Below are 20784 nucleotides of genomic sequence, written 5' to 3' on the forward strand. Positions count from 1 at the left end.
TTCTCAGCTCAAAGGAAAGAAGAACTAAAGCCAAGGTCACCAAAAGCTCTTAAACCATACCAACTTTGGCATGTGGGGAATAGTATTAACACTAGACAAAATAATTTGCAATAAAGCATTCTTCACACGTTACCTCTTTGCACAAATACTTTACCAAAAATTTCAGTTTCTATCTGGGATCATTTTGCCTGAGTTTCTATAGAGAGTATTCAATTTTTTTTTAACATTTATTCATTATTGAGAGAGAGAGAGAGACAGAGCATGAGCATGGGAGGGGCAGAGAGAGGGGAAGACACAGACTCTGAAGCAGGCTCCAGGCTCTGAGCTGTCAGCACAGAGCCCGATGTGGGGCTTGAACTCACAAACTGCGAGATCATGACCTGAGCCGAAGTCAGATGCTTAACCAACTGAGCCACCCAGGCGCCACTACAGAGAGTATTCAGAGAAGCTATAGTGACCTAGGTGTCTTGTTCATCGCTGTATGTATACAATTTTATAGATCATCTTTCAGTAGGATTGCCAGATAAAATACGGGATAAAATACTGGATGGAACATACACTACAAAATTACTCATTGTTTATCTGAAATTCAAATTTAAGTGGGCATCCTGTACGTTTATTTGCTAAATCTAGCAACCCTATCTTTCAGTTTGTCTCTTTCAGAAAATAACAAATTCACTGCCAGGAAGAGACTTTATCTCTTGAAAGCAGAGTAATTCTTTACCTTTTATGAACTTCTTGAGAACCAAACCACCATAAGTGCTTCCTGCAGAAGCAACTGTAAGAAACAGAATACAAAGAAATATCACAAATAAAACAATTAAACATATTTTATCTAAAGAATCTTATGGAAGCCTAAAAACACTGCTTATAGATACAATACGTTAAAAAGGTGACCACTATGTAACGAGTTTACTAAAAATGGAGACACCAAAGAAACATTATGAGGCTACAACAACTCTCTGGGGGCAGAAATGAAAACCAAATGGCAAGCCTTTTCACCCATATCCAACACCAAGGCTGCTTCTTTAGCTATTACTATTCCTGAGAGAAAAGGATTATAGGAAGGCTGCACACTGTAACTACTAACCAGAATATATCATGCCAATAACCCATATTCCAGTGTAAGATTCAATTTAAAAAGCTGGCCTTTCTTTGAAACAATTTACTCTTTAGTAGAAAATATTTTTTAAAAATTTAATGTTTATTTATTTTTGAGAGAGAGACAAAGCATGAGCGGGGCAGGGGCAGGGAGAGGGAGACACAGAATTCAAAGCAGGCTCCAGGCTCTGAGCTGTCAGCACAGAGCCTGAAGTGGGGATGGAACCCATGAATGGTGAGATCATGACCCAAGCCAAAGTTAAGACACTTACCCAACTGAGCCACCGAGGCACCCCTTTAGTAGAAAATATTAGACTATTACCTAAGAATTCTTCACACTGAGTTCTAAACTATGAATATCAGAATATTTAGAGTAATAATTAAAAAAAATTTTTTTAAGTAAACTCTACTCCCAATGTGGGGCTTAAATTCACAGCCCTGAGATGAAGAGTCACATGCTCTACTGAATGAGCCAGCCAGGCACCCCTAGAGCAATAATTCTTCAGAGGAAGAGGGTAAAGGACGAAACAGGCACCTAAGAGGGGAAGAAAAGAAACCACCCAGAGACTTTTCCAAATTGAACATTACCCCTCCCCACCAGAGAGATGCGACCCACAGTTAAGAATTTAAGAATCATTACCATAGAAATCAATGTCCCTATCCCTCAAGAAATGTGTATTCTTCAAGCAGGGTGAAAAAGTTGAGAATAATAACTACAGTGAGAGGCAACACCATTCTCTAGATGTGTGCTATCCAAATATAGTAGCCACTAGATACATGTGGCTACTTAAATTTAAATTTAGCTAAATTAAATTAAAAATAAGATTCCTCAGTCACACTAGCCATATTTCAAGTGGTCATTAGCATCATTAGTGTGGCTAATGGCTACTGTACTGAACAGCACAGATATAGAATATTTTCATCATCACAAAAAGTTCTATTGAAATGTTATTACAGCAGTGCTTTAGATTTCCAGATTTTGAATGATTCTGGACAAATGATATTTCAAAAGGCCTGGGCCCAAGTAGCATAGAACATTCAATAAAAGACAATCATTTCTTTTTTCTTCTTAACATTCCTCACAAGCATACACTGGTTCTAGCTTAAGGAGAGTTGGTCACTGGGGAGAGGGATGGCAGGTGTCAGCAGGCCTACACCAGCGACTAGCAAGGAGCTGAACATTAATAAGAAAAAAATACAACCTATATATCTCACAGTGTGTCCATGATGTTTCTCAATTGCATATGTCATACTGTCTCCTCAAACATCTTTTAGTTTTAACAAGTACCATATCAACAATCGTTGAAAATGGGTCACTTCTGGTGAATGTACTCAGAGAGCAATTATCTTGCCTGCTCCACACCCCAGCCTGCCCCCAACTTTTAGCTGTACTTCTAATGTCTCTGTACTAAAATAAAAGAGTACTAGGGGCATCTGGGGGCTCAGGTGGTTAAACATTAAGCATCCAACTTTGCCTCACGTCATGTGGCAGTTCAAGCCCCACATCAGGCTCTGTGCTGACAGCTCAGAGCCTAGAGCCTGCATCAGATTCTGTGTCTCCCTCTCTCTCTGTCCCTCCCCTGCTCACACTCTGTCTCTCTCACCTTCAAAAATAAACAAACATTAAAAATATACTTTAAAAAAGAGTGTTATCCTTCAAATGCAAAGATAACAGTAGAGACTTAATTGTAAACCACATATTTTTAGAGCAACACCATTCCTAAAATTCCCTCTATAGAACAAAAGATGACATTAAAAAAAGAAGTTGTTGAGGTCAAATATATTTGAAGAATGCTGTATACTATAGCCCATTTTTTAAATTAATTTTATTTTTTTTTAATTTACATCCAAATTAGCATATAGTGCAACAATGATTTCAGGAGTAGGTTCCTTAATGCCCCTTACCCATTTAGCCCATCCCCCCCTCCCACAACCCCTCCAGTAACCCTCTGTTCTCCATATTTATGAGTCTCTTATGCTTTGTCCCCCTCCCTGTTTTTATATTATTTTTGTTTCCCTTCCCTTATGTTCATCTGTTCTGTGTCTTAAAGTCCTCATATGAGTGAAGTCATATATTTGTCTTTCTCTAATTTCACTTAGCATAATACCCTCCAGTTCCATCCATGTAGTTGCAAATGGCAAGATTTCATTCTTTTTGATTGCTGAGTAATACTCCATTGTATATATATGCCACATCTTCTTTATCCATTCATCCATCGATGGACATTGGGCTCTTTCCATACTTTGGCTATTGTTGATAGTGCTGCTACAAACATTGGGGTGCATGTGTCCCTTCGAAACAGCACACCTGTATCCCTTGGATAAATACCTAGTAGTGCAATTGCTGAGCTGTAGGGTAGTTCTATTTTTAATTTTTTGAGGAACCTCCATGCTGTTCTCCAGAGTGGCTACACCAGCTTGCATTCTCATACTATAGCCCATTTAAAATATTTTTTTTTAAGTTTATTTATTTATTTTGAGAGAGAGCAAGCAGGGGAGGGATAGAGAGAAAGAATCCCAAGAAGCTGTCAGCATGGAGCCTGATGCAGGGCTGAACCCCCAAACAACGAGATCATGACCAGAACCAAAACCAAAAGCCGGACGTCTAACCGACTGGGCCACCCAGACACCCCTACCATAGGCCGTTTTAAAAAATGTATGTATTTATTTTTGAGAGTGAGGGCATGTATGCAAGCAGGGGAGGGGCAGAGAGAGAGGGGAACAGAGGATCCAAAGTGGAGTCCATACTGACAGCAGAGAGCCAGATGCGGGTGAACTGAGAGATCATGACCTGAGTCACAGTTGAACACTTAACCAACTTGAGCCACCCAGGTACTCCTATAGCCCATTTTTAAAGATTCAGTCTACACTGTCATATCAAAGGTTCTGAGAAAATACAAAGTAATGAAACTCACTTGATTTTAACCAGCATTCCACAAATTTAGAGGACTATGTAACTCCTTCCTCCTAACTCATATAAACATCTTGTAGCATGCATTTAAAAAAAAAAAACCCTGCAATAAATATGTTAAAGACTTCAATTACTGATGGAAAAAGTATATAGTGATCTCTCAGTTTCTCACAGAAAGATCATTCAAGTAATAAAACTTGCTGCTGTGTTGTGAGTTCAATTTTGTACTCTAAAAGAGATTTAGAAGAACTAAGCCCCAGTACTTGTGAATACGACTTTATGTGGAAATAGGGTCTTCACAAATATAATCAAGTTAAGATGAGGTCATAATGGTTAGGGTGGACCTAAATCCAATTGGTGTCCTTAGAAGAAGGCTATGTGAAGACAGAAACACAGATAAACACAGGGTAGAATATCCCATGAAGGTAGAGGCAGAGATTGGAATGATACTCCTGCAAGCCAACACCAAGGGCTTGCTGGCAACTACCAGAAGCTAAGAGCGAGGCATATAATAGATTCTACCCTCAGAGTCTCCAGAAGGAACCAATTCTACTTTGACCTTGATTTTGGACTTCTGGCTTCCATACATGGGAGGGAATAAATTTATTTTATGTTTGTGCTACTTTGTTACAGCAGCCTTAGATAACTAATACATGGTTTTTCATCATCAGAGATTTCAGACCAAACACACCACTTCACACTTTCAGGTAAAGATGACAAATTGAACATACCCGTTATTTTTACTACCTCCTGAAACTGCAATGAAACAATAGAAACAATAGAAAACAAAGTATTTTTAAAAGGAATAAACCCACAAGGACAGGGAAAAGATAGATATGATTATAATAAAATTCTAGAAACTGAAAAGCAGAAGGACTAGTGAGAAAGGATTTAGGAGACCTGAGAAATTGAATTATAAGCCAGAATAGGCAAAGGCCAAGAAACAACCAAAGTGATACAACAAAATCCCCGAAGATTCAGGAATGCAGAATCAGGAACTCCTGGAAGTAGGGGTGGGGTGGGAGCTAACATAAGGAGAATCAATTGAAAAAATGAATTTAAGAGTAAGTCAGGTCTTTAGATTCCCTCCTCCACTCTGCATTCTAGGGACTGATCCTTTCTAACCTTGGTGGGGGTGGAGGAAGGGTTATTCTTTGAAAAGGAAGAAGCATGGGTTTTTCAGCTGAGGACCAAAGTTGTATTAAAAATAAATGGCCTGGGGCGCCTGGGTGGCTCAGTCGGTTAAGCGTCCGACTTCGGCTCGGGTCACGATCTCACGGTCCGTGAGTTCGAGCCCCGCGTCGGGCTCTGGGCTGATGGCTCAGAGCCTGGATCCTGCTTCCGATTCTGTGTCTCCCTGTCTCTGCCCCTCCCCCGTTCATGCTCTGTCTCTCTCTGTCTCAAAAATAAATAAAAAACATTAAAAAAAATTTTTAAATAAATAAATAAATGGCCTGAATGAACATAAAGACTGAATGCTGAGATCTCTCTCTTATCTCTCCATCCCAGAACACTCACAATCTGACTTTTTATCTACCTAGTGAGAGGCTATGAACACATACATGGAAAAATCCAGCAGAATGCACATTGAACGTTAATTAATAATTATCTTAAGGGACAAAATGACTGGAAAGTCTCATCTTACACAATATATGTATCTGTAATATTGGAATGTTTCACGATAAGCATATATTACCCTTCCTTCTACCAAAAAATTTATGAAAATCATTAAAGATCAGAGACAATAAACACAATAAAGAGAAAATAAATGCTCCCTATACTTCGCATGGAATGAAGAAGTCCATTAGGCTCAAAATACCTATGGAATTAGGTTTCTTTCCAAAAGCTAATGTGGCTCAAGTCCTCTGCTTTGAGTGATATCAACCCCGCTACCTTGGCCAGCTTATTGGATTGCCTCTGTCTCCAAATGCATGAACTAACACAACCATACACAGACCAACATCACCTTAGCCATGTAGCTAACCAAAAAGTTCTTACAAATGATAGGAATTCTGTCCAGAGTGGAGTTCATGCACAGTAACAGTAAACTAACCTATCATATCTTCCTCAAGGATGTTTACTGCTAGGTACTCAAAGAGAAGACAGGGCATTTCAGTTCAGTGAGAAAATGTCTTGTGTAGAACCTAAAGTACTATTCAGTCTCAACTGGGACTGAGGATGACTTTCATTCCAAAGTATCCTTCAATAAACCTACAGACAGACACACTCTCTTCTCTCTCTCATATACACCTACACAACTAAACAAAAAAGTGATCACTTCAAAAGTTCAAGAAAATTAATTGTTCCAGGGTGTCACTCAATGCATCGTCTTTCCCTCAGGACTGTAGGCAAAAAAAAAAAAATAAATAAATAAATAAAAATAAAAGCTAATAGAAGAGGTTTACTTTCAAACTAACTGCAAGTTAAGATTATCAAAGCATGCACCATTCATCATTTGATTTCTTTCCCCTTTTTTTTTTTTTTTGGCCCTTTTCCAACTATCAAAGACTGGACATGAAAAAGGAGATAAAATTCAATGTAATATAATTTTTTTGTGACAGAAGGATAAAACCAAGAGCAAGAATGAGATTGCTTTTGAGAATTCTTAAACCTCTTGACCAATCCTGGTGTCTGAGTGATCTCCAGAGTCCTGCAAATGGACCAGATTTCCAGAGCCTTGATAACAAAGGGTAACACCCCAAAATATGGACTCATTTTACACTCCACCTTCATTGGCCAAGCAGCTGCTAAAAACAAAGGCCACATATCCCGATACCTGGCAAACAAATGCACTATTGCCTCATGAATTGATTGCTTCTCTGGAGTGCCCACAAGTGTATTTGGAGAGAAACTTCAAGAGCAAGTTGAGGAGCGGCTGTCCTTCTTTTTTTAAAAAATTTTTTTCAACGTTTATTTATTTTTGGGACAGAGAGAGACAGAGCATGAACGGGCGAGGGGCAGAGAGAGAGGGAGACACAGAATCGGAAACAGGCTCCAGGCTCCGAGCCATCAGCCCAGAGCCCGACGCGGGGCTCGAACTCACGGACCGCGAGATCGTGACCCGGCTGAAGTCAGATGCTTAACCGACTGCGCCACCCAGGCGCCCCAAGGAGCGGCTGTCCTTCTATGAGACAGGAGAGATTCCATGAAAGAATCTGGATGTTATGAATGAGGTGATGGTTCAGGCAAAGGAAGCGGCTACTGAGATGGCTAGGAAGCTGGAAAAGCAGAAGAAATGCATGAAGGAGAAGAAACAGCTGGCTGTTTCTGCCCTCATGTCTTCAGAAAACAGCAGTAGTACCCCAGAGGGGTGTGAAGAGACAAATGAGAGACCCACAAAGAAGAAAAAGCAAGAGCCCAGGAGACCCTCAGAAGACCATCTGCCTCTGTCTCCAAATGCAATAAAAAGAAATCTTTTTTCCAAGGAGGAGCTGGTTAGTAGCGATCTTGAAGAGACAGCTGGCAGTGGAAGTCTTCCCAAGAGGAAGAAATCTTTCCTCAAAGAGGAACCAGTTAGTGATGTTAAAGAGGAAGGAAATAAGAGCATCCCCAAGAAAAAGAAGAAATTCTCTTCCAAGGAGAAGCCACTCAGCAGTGGACCCAAAGAGGCTGCTGGCAGCAAGAGCAGTAGCTCCAAGAAAAAGAAAAAGCTGCAGAAGTTATCCCAGGAAGATTAGAATGGATATTTACCTGGTTAGGCATAACCCACATGACATTTCCCAACGCATCCCTTATATTCCCCCCCCCAAAAAAAACAAATTCACAAGAATAAAAAAAAAAAAAAAATCCTGATAAGAGTCATTCTACTCACCTTTCTTGTATATGACACATTTGTAAATCTTTCACCAGATACTTATTACATAATTACTTAAGTTTTTTAACTATAGAATAACCCTGGAATAACATGATAAAAGATTATGACTAATTGGAATTTTTAAATAACCAGAAAAAATCATAACAGAACAGAAAATCAATTATTTCTTCCTCTACTTACTTGTTGTTACACAGTGAAGAGTATTTTCCTGGTGATTAGAATTTAATGCTTCCATGGAAATCACTAGCTGTCCTTCCAGCAATGCTCCATTTGATACTCCTGTTTCACACTTCCAGTGAATTATTAAATATTTCAAAATCTGAAAAGGGTACAATTCAAAGAAAACAAATCTTTAGAAATCATAGTAATAATAAATGTATATGATACAGCTGAATTAATGATTCTAATTTCCAAAAAATAATATTCTTACTTGCAAAATGTCAGATTCACACATTTAGAATAAAGTATTGTGTCTAAACAGAAGAAATAACTAGGAAAGTGACATAAGAAAGGAGGCATAAGAAATTAACACAATGCCCAACAAGACAGGAAGTGGTGACAATAAATTGCTTTATTCAAAGAGTAAGTTCATCTGGAAATAATAATTTGGAAAAATTAAGTGGGAGTTTGTTTTTCCTGTGTCTTTTTTTCTCCCAAAGCAAAAGCCAACATGAATATTATGAATAAAAGTGGCATCTGGTTATGAATCATCTTTACCTTTCATTAAATCATCATTTCTGAGGATGGGAATACTAGTTAAAGATCACTGGCTCTGGAGGCAGATGCCTGGGTTTGAATCCCTGATATGCCATGTGATTTTAGGCAAGTTACTTAACTCCTCTCTACTTCAGCTTCCTCATTTACCAAAATGAGGACAGTCTACCACTTCTGGCTGCTGCTAACTGTGAACAAAATAAGAGCATAATGCTTAACACAATGCCTGGCATACACACACACACACACACACACACGTATATATACACGTAGATATATACACCCCACACAATTTGTACATATATATGTATATAAACACATATGCATATATATTATGTGTATATGCATATATTTTTAATACTTATAGACATTAACTTTCATTTTTAATAAGTTCATCTTTGGTGAAGACTGCACACAATATTTTAAATTAAACAGTTTTCCAAGATGTCTAGATAAAACATTCACTCTTGATGAGACAAATTTAAAAGAAAATATACTGTAGTTAATTCCATTACTTATGAAAGTAGACTCACTTACACACTAAGGGACCATAGGGAAAATTACCACCCCTTTTCTTAAAGGCAAGATCTCAGCAAGAGAACTTGGGGATGAATATCCTAATTTGTACCATAGTTTATAACGATGGTTTCCAGGCATTTCTACAGTCTAACGCCTTCCTTCTCACATCCTCTGTCGCTGTGCTTCCCTCTGTTACGATATTCCCGCAGTTCCTTTATCCGTGAGGGAGCAGTTGGGAAAAGAATTCCGGCCTGTGAGTCAGAAGCCCTGAGTTCTAGGCTAGGTTCTGTCGTCTGTAAAATCTAACCCTCCAACTTTCTTTGATGAGAACGAAGGAGGCGAGAGGGCCAGAACTTTCGGGTGCCGTCACGCCGACCCTGTCTGGCCTGTGGCTCTGTTCTGTCTAGAACCCCTCGCAAGACCAGCGGCTAAGAACTCGATCAGATGTCGGCAGTGAAGGCGCCTCAACGGATGAACCCACGTGGCGAGGCGGCGCCTGGCGTTCAGTCCCACCTTCCACAGCTGGAAAGTTCCCTGTCCCGAGCGGTGCCGTCAGACCCGGGCGGGGGGGGGGGGGGGGGTGCTGCACCGCAGTCCGTCATCACCCAGCCGCCCGGGCCGACCCCCGGAGTGCTCCCCACACGTGGCCCACCGGCCGGCCGAACACCGCTCTCCCTCACTGCCACTTCACCCCGACTGGTCTGGACTCCCGCCCCGGGCTGCCCATCCCTCCCTCCTGCGCGCCCTCTCGGCAAAGAGGGACACCCTAGGCTGGCCTCCCGACCTGAACCTAGGTGTCCGCTAACGCCGGGCAAACACTTCAGCCTCCGGAGCCCTGGGGCCGGTGCCACCCCCTCCACGCGGGCATTCCCCCAAGGGAGCCCAAGCGCTCCCTCGTCCGCTCCTCATAGCCCCGTATGAGGCAGGCGGAATGTCCCCGAATCCCCTCAGTCCTGAACCTTCCTTCTCTACCTCGGGCCCCGCCAGACCCCTCTGCCCAAACTTCGCGGTCACCTCACAAAACCCTTCTCACACAGTGTCCTCCTCTGCTTTCTCTCCCTTCCCGGCATCACCTCGCACACTGCCACCGCCGTGCCCTCCATGCCGCGCGGGGAGCGGCAGCGACGCCCACCACCTGCTGCCAGCCGGGACGTCGACCTCCGCCGGCGCCCACGCCAGGCCGCGCGGCGTTCTTCCCGCCCGCGCGTGCGCCCCGCCCACCGGCCCCCGCGCTTGCGCACTTTGCGCCGCGCCGTCCCCAGGCCGCGAGCCGCCGGGGCTTGCCAGGAGCGGTGGGGCGGTGCCAGCAGCCGCGAGGGCCCGTGGGCGGACGGGTGGGCCGGCCGCCGAGCTGGGGAGAGCCGCGGGCCGCCACTGAGGCTGGAGGTGAGCCGGCATGAGGCCAGACCGCGACTCTCCTCCCTCCCGAAGAAAACTTTCCCACGGTTCCGCCGAGGTGCAGCCCTCAGCCGGGAGAAGCTGCTGGTGCCCGGTGCGGGATCTCCAAGTTGATTCTTGACTCTCAAGCAGCCTCACCTGTGGGGGCCATCCCACATGCCCTAGGCCAACCTCTGGTTCCCAGATTTACCAAATAAAAATATAGGATGGCCCAGTTAAAATTGAATTTCAGATTTTTAAAAAAAATTATTTTTTTTAGGCATACGTATATCTCATGCAATATTTGGGACATACATATTATAAAAAATTATTCATCTAAAATTAAAAACTGGCGCCTTGTATTTTATCTGGCAGCCTACCCCAAACATGTCCCCAGCTTCATCCCCACGTGCCTGGCCAGCCCCAGACAGGACCTGGAAGGCGCCCCCCGCCGCCGCAGCCGCCGCCGCCAGGAAATAGGCTCCTGTTCGGCTCTGCACTAAATATGCCAACTGCAGGAGCCTGGCTGGCTTTCTGGGCTCCAGCTGACAGGACAAGCTCTGGGGTTTTCATGGAGTGTTGCCAGCCGGAAGGAAGGTATTACTCCAGACTCCAGCTACTGGACTTCGGGCTGGTTCAGGGAGGGACGTGATGAGAGGGGCTTGAGCCCAACCTGATGATCTGGCAGCTAGTTCCTCAGGCAGCTGAAAGGAAACAGGTGAGAGAGATTCCTATGTGGCAAAGAGTTGCCCAAGGAGAAGGGTGGGACAGGGTGTTGGCTGCTTTCCTTCAGGGAAAATTCTTCCACTCCAGCTCCAAGAAGCTAGGATTGGACAGAACAGATGGGGGAGTTGGCAGAGTGCCCATCCAGTACACAGCCTTGGTGCTACTCCAAAGAACATGTCTGCTGAGACCTGAATCATACTGGCCTTGGCCAGTCCAGGGTCAGCTCTGTTGACCACCCTCCCCATCTCAGTTGCTCACAGGTGGACCTACTGGAGAGAGATGGGTTTAGACTTGGGGCAGTTCAGTCAGAGGAGCCTGCAACTCTTGATCTCGGGGGCATATGTTCGAACCCCAGGCTGGAAGTAGATATTACTGAAAAATAAAATCTAAAACAAAACCAAAAAAAAACTATCTCAGACTTGATAAGAGAGCTGGCATTCAGGGAATCATTGGAGTCCGCCTCTCCGCTTCACTCCCTTCTCTCTCAGGTGTTCCCTTTTAGGCAGAGGCGTTGTCAGGGGGAAGGGAACTAACATTGATTGAATGCATGTTGTCTGATACCACTGGCTCTTTACACAAGTTTTTTCGCCCTCGCGAGTATCTTGCAAGATACTTACTACCTTTACCATATTTACTATCCATCAGTGGAGAACCAAGGCCCTGAGGATGGCTCTCTAAAATATTTCCTATAGAGAGTTCTGGCTCAGCAGGAAATGCCCCACCTTGAAAGTGGCATTGGAAATGAAGGGTGTAAGAACAGTTACCCATGTAGATGTACTTCAGATGAGTTGGTCATCCTGGTTTCCAGCCCTTGGCCTTGGAGTGAGCATCAGGGATAAACATGCAGGGAACACCCAACACCATCCTAGAGTTAGGGAGGCCTGACAGAGGTAGCCAGGGACACAGCCACCTTCTATACTGGAGGTAGGCAGAAGTAAGGAAAGGAGTCTTTGATATGAGGGCCTGCCAGCAAGTCTTCCATAGCATAAACCCTTGTAGTTAGGTAAGGTTTGATGCAGGCTTGACATTTGGTGGGCATCTGCTCTGGGCTAAGTGGCCTTAACTTTTTCTAATTTACCTTATGTAATCCTCCCAACATTGTATGGAAGGTGTTATCATTGCTTTATAAAAGATGAAGATGAGGTTCCAAGAAGAGGTTGTACGACAGTGAGTTGTAAATGGTGGGGCCAGAATCTGAAACAAACAAAATTTCTTAACACCACTTTCTACTCCCCTACAGCTACCCAGTGCATCTCTCATCTGGATGTGACTGTCTCAAAGTCCTGTAGTATGGGAACATTGACATTACTGTGAAAAAGCCAATACCACTCAAAAACAAAGGAGCCAATCAACTCAGATGGCCTCGTCTCCCACAAACTCAGGTTTGAATGAGCCACAGCTCCCAACCCTTCTCTAACCCATCAATGTGTGCTTAGGGTCTAGTAACTAATATACTATTGGACTCCACATTATTAAAATGGTTTTTACCCAGACCCCATCCTCAGAGCAATAGAATGTCAGAGCCAGAATGGACTGCAGAGGTTGTGAATTATTTTCAATAGCTGAAGAAATTTGAGGCCCAAAGAAATTAAATGACCTGGCCAACGTTAAGGTCACTCTTGTCAACCAGGTCAACCAAGGAGCTTTTGGATGCTGCTCTGGACATTTTTAGCCCTGGTGTTCAGGGTCTTATTATCAATGTCTTCAGGGGCCCAGTTATCCCCAGTCTCAGTGGCATATTAATTCTGCTTGCATTCCTTCCCCCACCTCAGGATTTAGATTACTGTTGCAAGTCTGCTTTGGACATTCTGTTTATTCTGAGAAGAAATACCCTCTTTGGATAGAAGAGACCCCATCTAAAGAGCCCCGGACTGATTCTGACCCAAACCCAAGGGTTTAAGTGGAACCAAAACATCCGAAGGAATGCTGCCAGGTGAACAGTGACATTTTAGGAACTGTTGAGCTTTCTTTCCCTTTTGAATGTGCCCTCTCTGTGCATATCATTCCTAGACACCTCTTAGGTCTACCTTGTTCTCAGGCTCCCCTAGAGCATTCAAAGGCCCTGAAAAGATTGACCAAAGGAACTTAAGTGGGAAATATCCCTGAGGTACCCCTTACTAGGTTGATGCAAAACTACATCCATTTGAGAATTTTTCTTTCCCCCTGGGAAACTAGTAAAAGAGGCTGTTTCCCATACATGCATCAGGAAAGGGTTAACCGTTTCTCTCGGGTCCTGAGCCAAGTCTGTCCCCTACCAGTTCCCATAACCGGGTTTCCTGAAATGGAGCAGGTCCCAGGTGCCTCTCCACTAATCACATCCTTGGAAATGGGGCCAGGAAGCTCAGATTAGCTCATCCCTTCACCTTCTTGAGGCCTTCTCCACCTGGAGCACAGAATCTGGGGCAGCTTCTCTACTCACCTCCCTCTGCTTCCCCAGCCAGGGTCAGACAGGGATGTTCTCACGGAGGTATGTTAGGTTGTGGGGGCACTAGAGGCCACAGTGGTGCTAACTCTTGTGCCAATTCTTGGACTACAGCATTTGTCCTTCCTCATTCTAATACTTATGGGCAAAGGAAAGATTCTCCCCCAAGACAATACTAGAGTTTGTATAACTAGAGTATTTTTTCTTCACCCCTCTTCTCTGTTTTCTTCCTCTACTTCTTAGAATGACTGACTATGATACCAGATAGCTTCCTGTTTTTCCTGGCTGACAATCCTCCTGTGTACAGAGTCTGATTCCTCATCCATCAGTAACAGGTTCTGGGGCCAACCCAGATTTCATTCCTTCCCTGTTAGTGTCTAATTTCGACTCTTCCTTGATAACCAATAAAATCTGTATCACAAAGCTTGTTCTCTCTAATTGGCTTTTTAACTTTCTCTCTAGGCAGGTCTGGATTTGTCCCACTAGCTGATGTCCACTGTAAGGGAGGTATTCTTTGTGCCATAGAGCCTTGGAAATGGAAACAGCAGTGTAATCTGGTCACACATGACTGAGTAAACCTATCGATCCAAAGGCCAAATGATCAATTTTGTTTGAAAGACAAGTAGGCTAACTGGGAAAAAAAGATTCTTCTTCTAGGAGCCCCATTCAAGAGCACACTGGCTCCACATGTTTAGTCTTGGTTCTGTCTTTGTATAACTATAGTACTCGAAGGACTTGACCAGGGATGTTGGTGTAGAGTCTTTAAAGCTAGTAATATGGAGCCTTGGTGGAGCTGATTCTCCACTGACCTCTGAAGTTGACTTGATTTCATCCATTCTAGCTTTAAGGCCACTACTATCTTCTGGTTCTGCAACTTCCCTTCTCACCAGCTAAAAAGAAGCTATGGGATCAAAAGTCTAAAAGGGTGAGGATATCTGAAATTTTTCCTATTTTACCACTCACTTTCAGTGTTATGTTTCAGTTTTCCTCAACTAAAATAGGAAAATTATCCCAGGAATATAGTTAAAATAACATCTGTGAAACAATTTGAGAGTCTTAGAATCTTTTTTTTTCAAGATTTTTTTAAATTTTTAAGTAATTATACCCAACATGGGGTTCGAACTTACAACCCCAAGGTCGACAGTTGCATGCTCTACCTGAGCCAGCCAGGCGCCCCTAGAATCTTTAAATTAGAGGAAATCTTAGAAGTCATTTAACCTGGTATTTCCCAACCAGAGGAATAATTTTTTTTTTCCCAATTCATTTCCTTTATCCCCAACCCTCCTCCTGAAAAGCCTCTCTCTTCCTTCTTCCTCAACCCCTCCTGGTATCCAAGGTAGAGAACTGATCTAGTTTGCACAACATATTTCATGTGCTTAGGGTTGTGAAACAGTGCCCTAATTCAGCTCCCTATTTCATGCACTAGTCATTCCAACAGTTCCAACAGTCCCAACAAGTTGATATCTCGCTTTTACTTGAGTAACTCATGTTGGGAAAGTTGCCACCTCAGGCAACCCATTCCAGTTTTGGACAGCAGTGGTTTGGTAGGGAGTTTTTCATTATTTGAACTGGAACTCCCCCACTGTATCTTCCACCCGTTGGTCCCAGCTCTGCCCTTTGAAACCACAGGGAAGTCGTCTAATCCCTTTATAAAGGGCAGAAGGGAATACCCAGGATTGTTATTGTTAACCTGTCACAGTAGTTCAGACCTGACCTGAATGATTGTATTACAGATGTCCTGTGCTTTGTACACTAGCTATGTTCCTAACACATTGTGTAAATCTAGTTGTGTGTGAATCAAATCATTTTAGACACACTGAGACGTTGACTGTCTAAAAGAAACCCTGTTACCTGTCCTTTCATAAACTGAAGAACTTTGTTGTAATGCAAAGAACCTCCCCATTAAACTTTTCTGCAAATCTAGATTTTTCATACATCATGTTTTACTTAAGGCAAGATTTGCCTGCATACAAAACACGCAAAACAATGACAACAGCAACAGCTGACATTTCACTGAGCCCTTATCTGCACCTGACATGCATTATTTAATTTCTCACCACCACTCCTTGAAAATGGTCCCCTATTTACAGATGAGGAAACCAAGGCTTAAAGAAGTTAAATAACTTATCCAAGGTTACACAATTAGAAAGTGATGGGCCAGGATTCCAACAAGGTCATAGGACTCCAGAATCTTGTGTCTTAACCACCAGGAAGTTTCAGATGCCAATAATAATTGAAATAACTGGCTACTTAGCTGTGTACCTCAGCACAAGTAAATCAGGCTGCAATACAGAAAACTGACCTAAGATTGTTGCAGGTTAAAAGATGTTCACTAAATTGACTCATTTTTGGGTTCTGGCACCCAAAATCCACTCTTTGTAGGTTTCCTGCACAACTCACATTTTTCAGTGCAGTTTGATCAAGGAGCTCCAAAGACTTCCCTTCAGCTGTTAGTATGAAGCAGATGCTGCCAAAATTTATTTCAGGCAGAAGGGTGTGATCAGACACTTTTTCACAGGATTTGTGTATTCCCAGGGGTATGTGGCATAAGCTTCTTAAAAGAAAGAAGTGGTTCATTATTGACAGGGACAATCAAAAGTACTGGCACCCTGGTTAATCCCAGTCTGCTCCCAGATGGGTTGAAATCGTTCAAATGTGTTTTTAGGTCCTGTTTTTAATGGTGTTTAGGTTTGCAAGATAAAAATAATTTGGGAGGGATGGTCCATAAATAAAGTGCTGTTTTGAATTCAAACTGGACAGAGATAAATGGATGTAATAGTCCTGTGTCTTGAAGTCAGTTCCAGTTTCTCCGATTTTAGTCAACAACAGCGAGCACTCACAACATTGCTCAGCTCAGAGCACACCCCTCAGGGCTCCTAGAATCTCAGACTTTTCTACACTAAATAAGGGAGCTCTGGGTAGTACTCTTCTGTCCTCTGTGCCTCTCCCCCACCCGCCCCAGCATCAGAATGCCCTGTTTGACATGAGACTTTATCTTGGCTCATCTGCAGATTTTTGCTTTCAAGTACATGGTCATTCTTTGCAAATCTCATCCCTAGCAGATATTACACAGGCCTCCTGGTCCACAGCCATCAGGAATCAGGTCAGTCCTTACAAGGCACCAGAACTCTCCTTGCAAGTCTACCTTTCTGACCTTTACTTTGTACACCAGGCTTGTTTATAACCTCAAGTCATAGACCCAGGTGAAGAAATACACAATTTTCTTTATCTCTTAACCTAGCTCTTCAGCCCACATTTCCACTAATGGCAGAAAACTAATGAACTTCGCCAATTCCGAACAACTCAATCATTTCAAGTTTTAAACTCAGTCTCTCAGGAGTCTCCTTCCTTCTCGTCACAATGTGCTAGTTGGGGGTTCACATATCATTCTGACATCAGGGAAGGGCACCAAGGTCAGGTGCCATCTTCTGTTCCTCTTGCCTTACTTGGTCTTGGTCATTGGACTCTATCACCACTGCATCTGCTGCAGAGTTCCCTGGTGGGTGGGACCTGCAGCCTTGATATAGAAAGACACAGTGTCTGCTTCACAAGGAGCTCAGTGGCTCCCATCTCAGCTCTTCCTGGTACTACTGAGCCTCCATCCGGCTCCTGGCATGGGTCATGCAGCCCTCAGGCTCTACTGTGGGCTTCATCCCTGCCCCCCCCCCCTGCCCACTCCACAGCAATCCCCACGGGCACCCAGCTCTCAGCTCACCTTCACACTCCTCTCGGGAGCTAGGCACCAAGGCACTTTTCAGATCTCCTCCAAATGTCAAGGAGCCAAGAAGACTTGGCTTAGGGAGTGAGAAGGTTGTGGGTAGTGAGGAAATGTGACTTATCTCAGCCCTGCTTTGCCTACACGGGTGACAATGCCATTTCTACTCTGTGGCAGTTGTCCCTTGGTAACACAGGGGGCTTTGAAATGCTGTGTCTCCTCAGAGTTCTAGGAATGGAATGAAGCATAAGCCTCATCTGTCTACTGTTGTTTGGTGGTGAGCACAGAAAACAGAGCCCAAGGTGCATCTAAACCCTCTTTCCTCTTTTCTCAGTCTTTTCCAATTCTGCTCCAGGCTCAGAAAGGATTATACTTCTGTGTGGAGGGGAAACCCCCAGGCCCTTTGCATTTCAACAGTTAATGGCATAAACTCTAAGTTTTAGGTTTGTCAAGTTCTGTCTCTTAATGTTTAAAAAAAAACCTGTGAAGGAAAAAAAAAATCCATCTCAAGGAACCAGCCCTTACAATTTAAAAACTGGAGCCTCCAAGAGTATCTCCTCTGCAACACAGGAAACAACAGGAGTTGGCAAGGATGTGGAGAAAGGAGAACACTCTTACATTGTTGGTGGCAATGCAAACTGGTGCAGCCACTGTGGAAAACGATACAGAGGTTCCTCAAAAAGTTAAAAATAGAACTACCCTACGACCCAGCAATTGCACTACTAGGTATTTACCCAAAGGATATGAAAATACTTATTCAAAGGGAAACATGCACCCCAATGATAAATTTATAGCAGCATTATCCACAATAGCCAAATTATGGAAATGATTTCACTCATAGGTGGAATTTAAGAAACAAAACAAATGGGGGCGCCTGGGTGGCTCAGTTGGTTAGGCGTCCAACTTTGGCTCAGGTCACGATCTCACAGTTTGTGAGTTTAAGCCCTGCCTCGGGCTCTGTGCTGACAGCTCAGGGCCTGGATCCTGCTTTGGATTCTCTGTCTCCTTCTCTCTCTGCCTCTCCCCCACTTGTGCTCTGTCTCTCTCTGTCTCTCAAAAATAAATAAATGTAAAAAAAAAATTAAAAAAAAAAAATGAACATGGGGAGGGGAAAGAGAGGTAAACCAAGAAATCGACTCTTAACTATAGAGAACAAACTGATGGTTATAGGAGGGGAGGTGGACAGGGCATAGGTTAAATGGGTGATGGGGATTATGACGAGCACTGGGTATTGTATGTAAGTGTTGAATCACTAAATTCTACATCCAAAACTAGTATTACACTGTATGTTAACTAACTGGAATTTAAATAAAAACTTGGAGGAAAAAGAAAACATCTCCTCTGGGATAGATTTGAAAAGATCTAGTTAAGAATTCAAAAGCCCAAGACTTTGACTCTGATCTTTCTGTATCATCCCTGTGCAGAGGATGCTGCATCTAGAAAGCCTTGCTGCTGCTTAATGATGGGAGATAAATTCAGGGTAAAAGAAACGGAAAATGCATTGCTTGATATGAAAACATCTAGTTTTATCTTTTTATAACAAGGAATCACCTTCTCTCCCAAAATCTTTTCTGTCACTCATTAATATATTGCACAAATATATACATGTCTGCTCTAGTAGGGAAAGACTAGGAACTGGATGTGTTCTCTACTTTCACAGAGTTCACGATCTAAGAGGGAACACAACCAATGGGCAGTGACCATCCCATAGAGTGCTGTCTGAAGGCCCCTGTCTCAGACTTGGAGACCCTGGGAGGTTTTCTGGAGGAAATGACACCTAGATTTAGACCTAAAGAGTAAATCCTCAGTGAATGGAAAAGGAAAAGTTTCCAACCAAATCAAATACCATGTTCAAAATCCTACAAATGCTGGAAAAACTCCCAACAGATTCCTTATGTCTAGGAGCGTCAAGTGAGGAGTGGTGAGCAAAGGGGACTGGACAGGTAAGCAAGGTGTATAAACTCTGTTAAGAATTCTGGACTTTATCCCAAAGGCTTTGGGGAGCCACTGAAGGGTTTTCAGCAGAGGAGTGATCTGTCAGATTGTTGTATTAAAAAGATGCTCTGGAGGCGCCTGGGTGGCTGTTGGTTAAGCGTCAGACTTAGGCTCAGCTCACGGTCTCACGGTTTATGAGTTTGAGCCCCACTTCAGGCTCTGTGCTGACAGCTCAGCCTGCCTCTCTCTCTCTCTCTCTCTCTCTCTCCCTCCTCTCTCTCTCTCTGCCCCTCTCCCGCTCACTCTCTCCCTTTCTTTCTCTCTCTCTCAAAAATAAATAAAAACATTAAAAATAAAAAATAAAAGACTGGCTACAGAGTGGTAGATAAGGTGGCCCAGGAAGAACACATAGAATGAGAAAAGGGCCTAGAATAAAACAACGCAATTAAGTGACGAGCAGAAAGGAACTCACAAAAGAAAAAAGGGAGAGACTACAGGGGTTGAAGGAAAACCAGGAGTGGGGCAATCCTAAACCAAAGGAAGAAAATTTCAAGAAGCAGGCATAATGAGAGTCAACCACTGCCAAGAGGAACAGTAAGAAAGCAATCGGAAATTAACATCAGATTTAGCAAGTGGATTACTGAGGACCTTGTTTGAAAGCAGCTGCAGAGGAATAGAAATTATATTGCGTTGGACTAAATCAATTGCCTCAGTGCTCATTGTCTCCTTCACTCACAATCTGTCTCTGCACTCGTGTCTTCCAAATGTGTATAAGTCTAGATCTCCACTTTGAGCCTCATAACAATCAACTACTCAGTATGTCCACTTGATTGTTTCAAAGGTATCTCAAACCCAGCAGGTTCCAAGACCTACACTCTCCCCACCCAAACCTGGTCTTCCTCCAGTGTGCCTCATCTCAGCAAATGGTACCTTTGGTCTTCCAGCTGCACAATCCTCCCATAACAAACCCTTTCCTCACCCTGTATCTAACCCATTGTCCCATCTTGTCAATTCTTTCTACCTATGTGTTCCTCTATCTCCACTGCCAACATTCAAGTTCAAGCTACCATCTTCTGTCTCATCTAAACCACAGTGGTAGCCTCCTCATTGGTTTCTCACATCAACTTGCACACCCCTCCAACCCATTTTCCACACAGCACCTGGAGTAATCTTTTTATATTTCTTTAAGTGTTTATTTTTGAGAGACAGAGAGAGAGAGAGGATGAGCAGAGGAGGGGAAAAGAGAGAAGGGGACAGAGAATCCAAAGTGGGCTCTGTGCTGGCAGCAGAGAGCCTGATGCAGGGCTCAAACTCACAAACCATGAGACCATGACCTGAGCCAAAGTTGGAGGCTTAACCATCTGAGCCACCCAAGCGCCCTGGAATAATCTTTTTAAAAACATAGTTGATCATTTAACTTTTTTGCTTCAAATCCTTCAGTAGTTTTTTCCAGGGCTCCAAAGGTGAAAAACAAAATTCTTTAAATGACCTAGAAAGCCCTGCACAATCTAGCCCTTGCCTATTTTCCCAGCCAGCATTCACCACACATT

At 43.3% G+C, this 20784-nt stretch overlaps 1 protein-coding gene across 18 annotated transcripts in view; it reads right to left on the reverse strand.

Moving 5' to 3' along the window:
• The window catches only part of CD1H11orf80 (chromosome D1 C11orf80 homolog), a 118514-nt gene that overhangs the window by 85054 nt on the left and 12676 nt on the right, over positions 1-20784 (reverse strand). For 4 of the 18 annotated variants that reach the window (XM_053202872.1, XM_053202874.1, XM_053202873.1 and 1 more), the window contains 3 exons: positions 10817-11140; positions 8007-8145; positions 725-778 (listed from right to left, as the gene is read on the reverse strand). In XM_053202872.1, the coding sequence (XP_053058847.1) occupies positions 725-778; positions 8007-8145; positions 10817-10825 (202 nt within the window). In that variant the 5' untranslated portion in view covers positions 10826-11140. Of the gene's footprint in view, positions 1-724; positions 779-4016; positions 4113-8006; positions 8146-9168; positions 10049-10073; positions 10284-10816; positions 11162-20784 lie in introns of those variants that run through there. The other 14 variants (XM_053202871.1, XM_053202870.1, XM_053202882.1 and 11 more) reach the window with 10 other exon arrangements.

Source organism: Acinonyx jubatus, chromosome D1 (assembly GCF_027475565.1).
Source record: "Acinonyx jubatus isolate Ajub_Pintada_27869175 chromosome D1, VMU_Ajub_asm_v1.0, whole genome shotgun sequence".
Lineage (NCBI taxonomy): Eukaryota > Metazoa > Chordata > Mammalia > Carnivora > Felidae > Acinonyx > Acinonyx jubatus.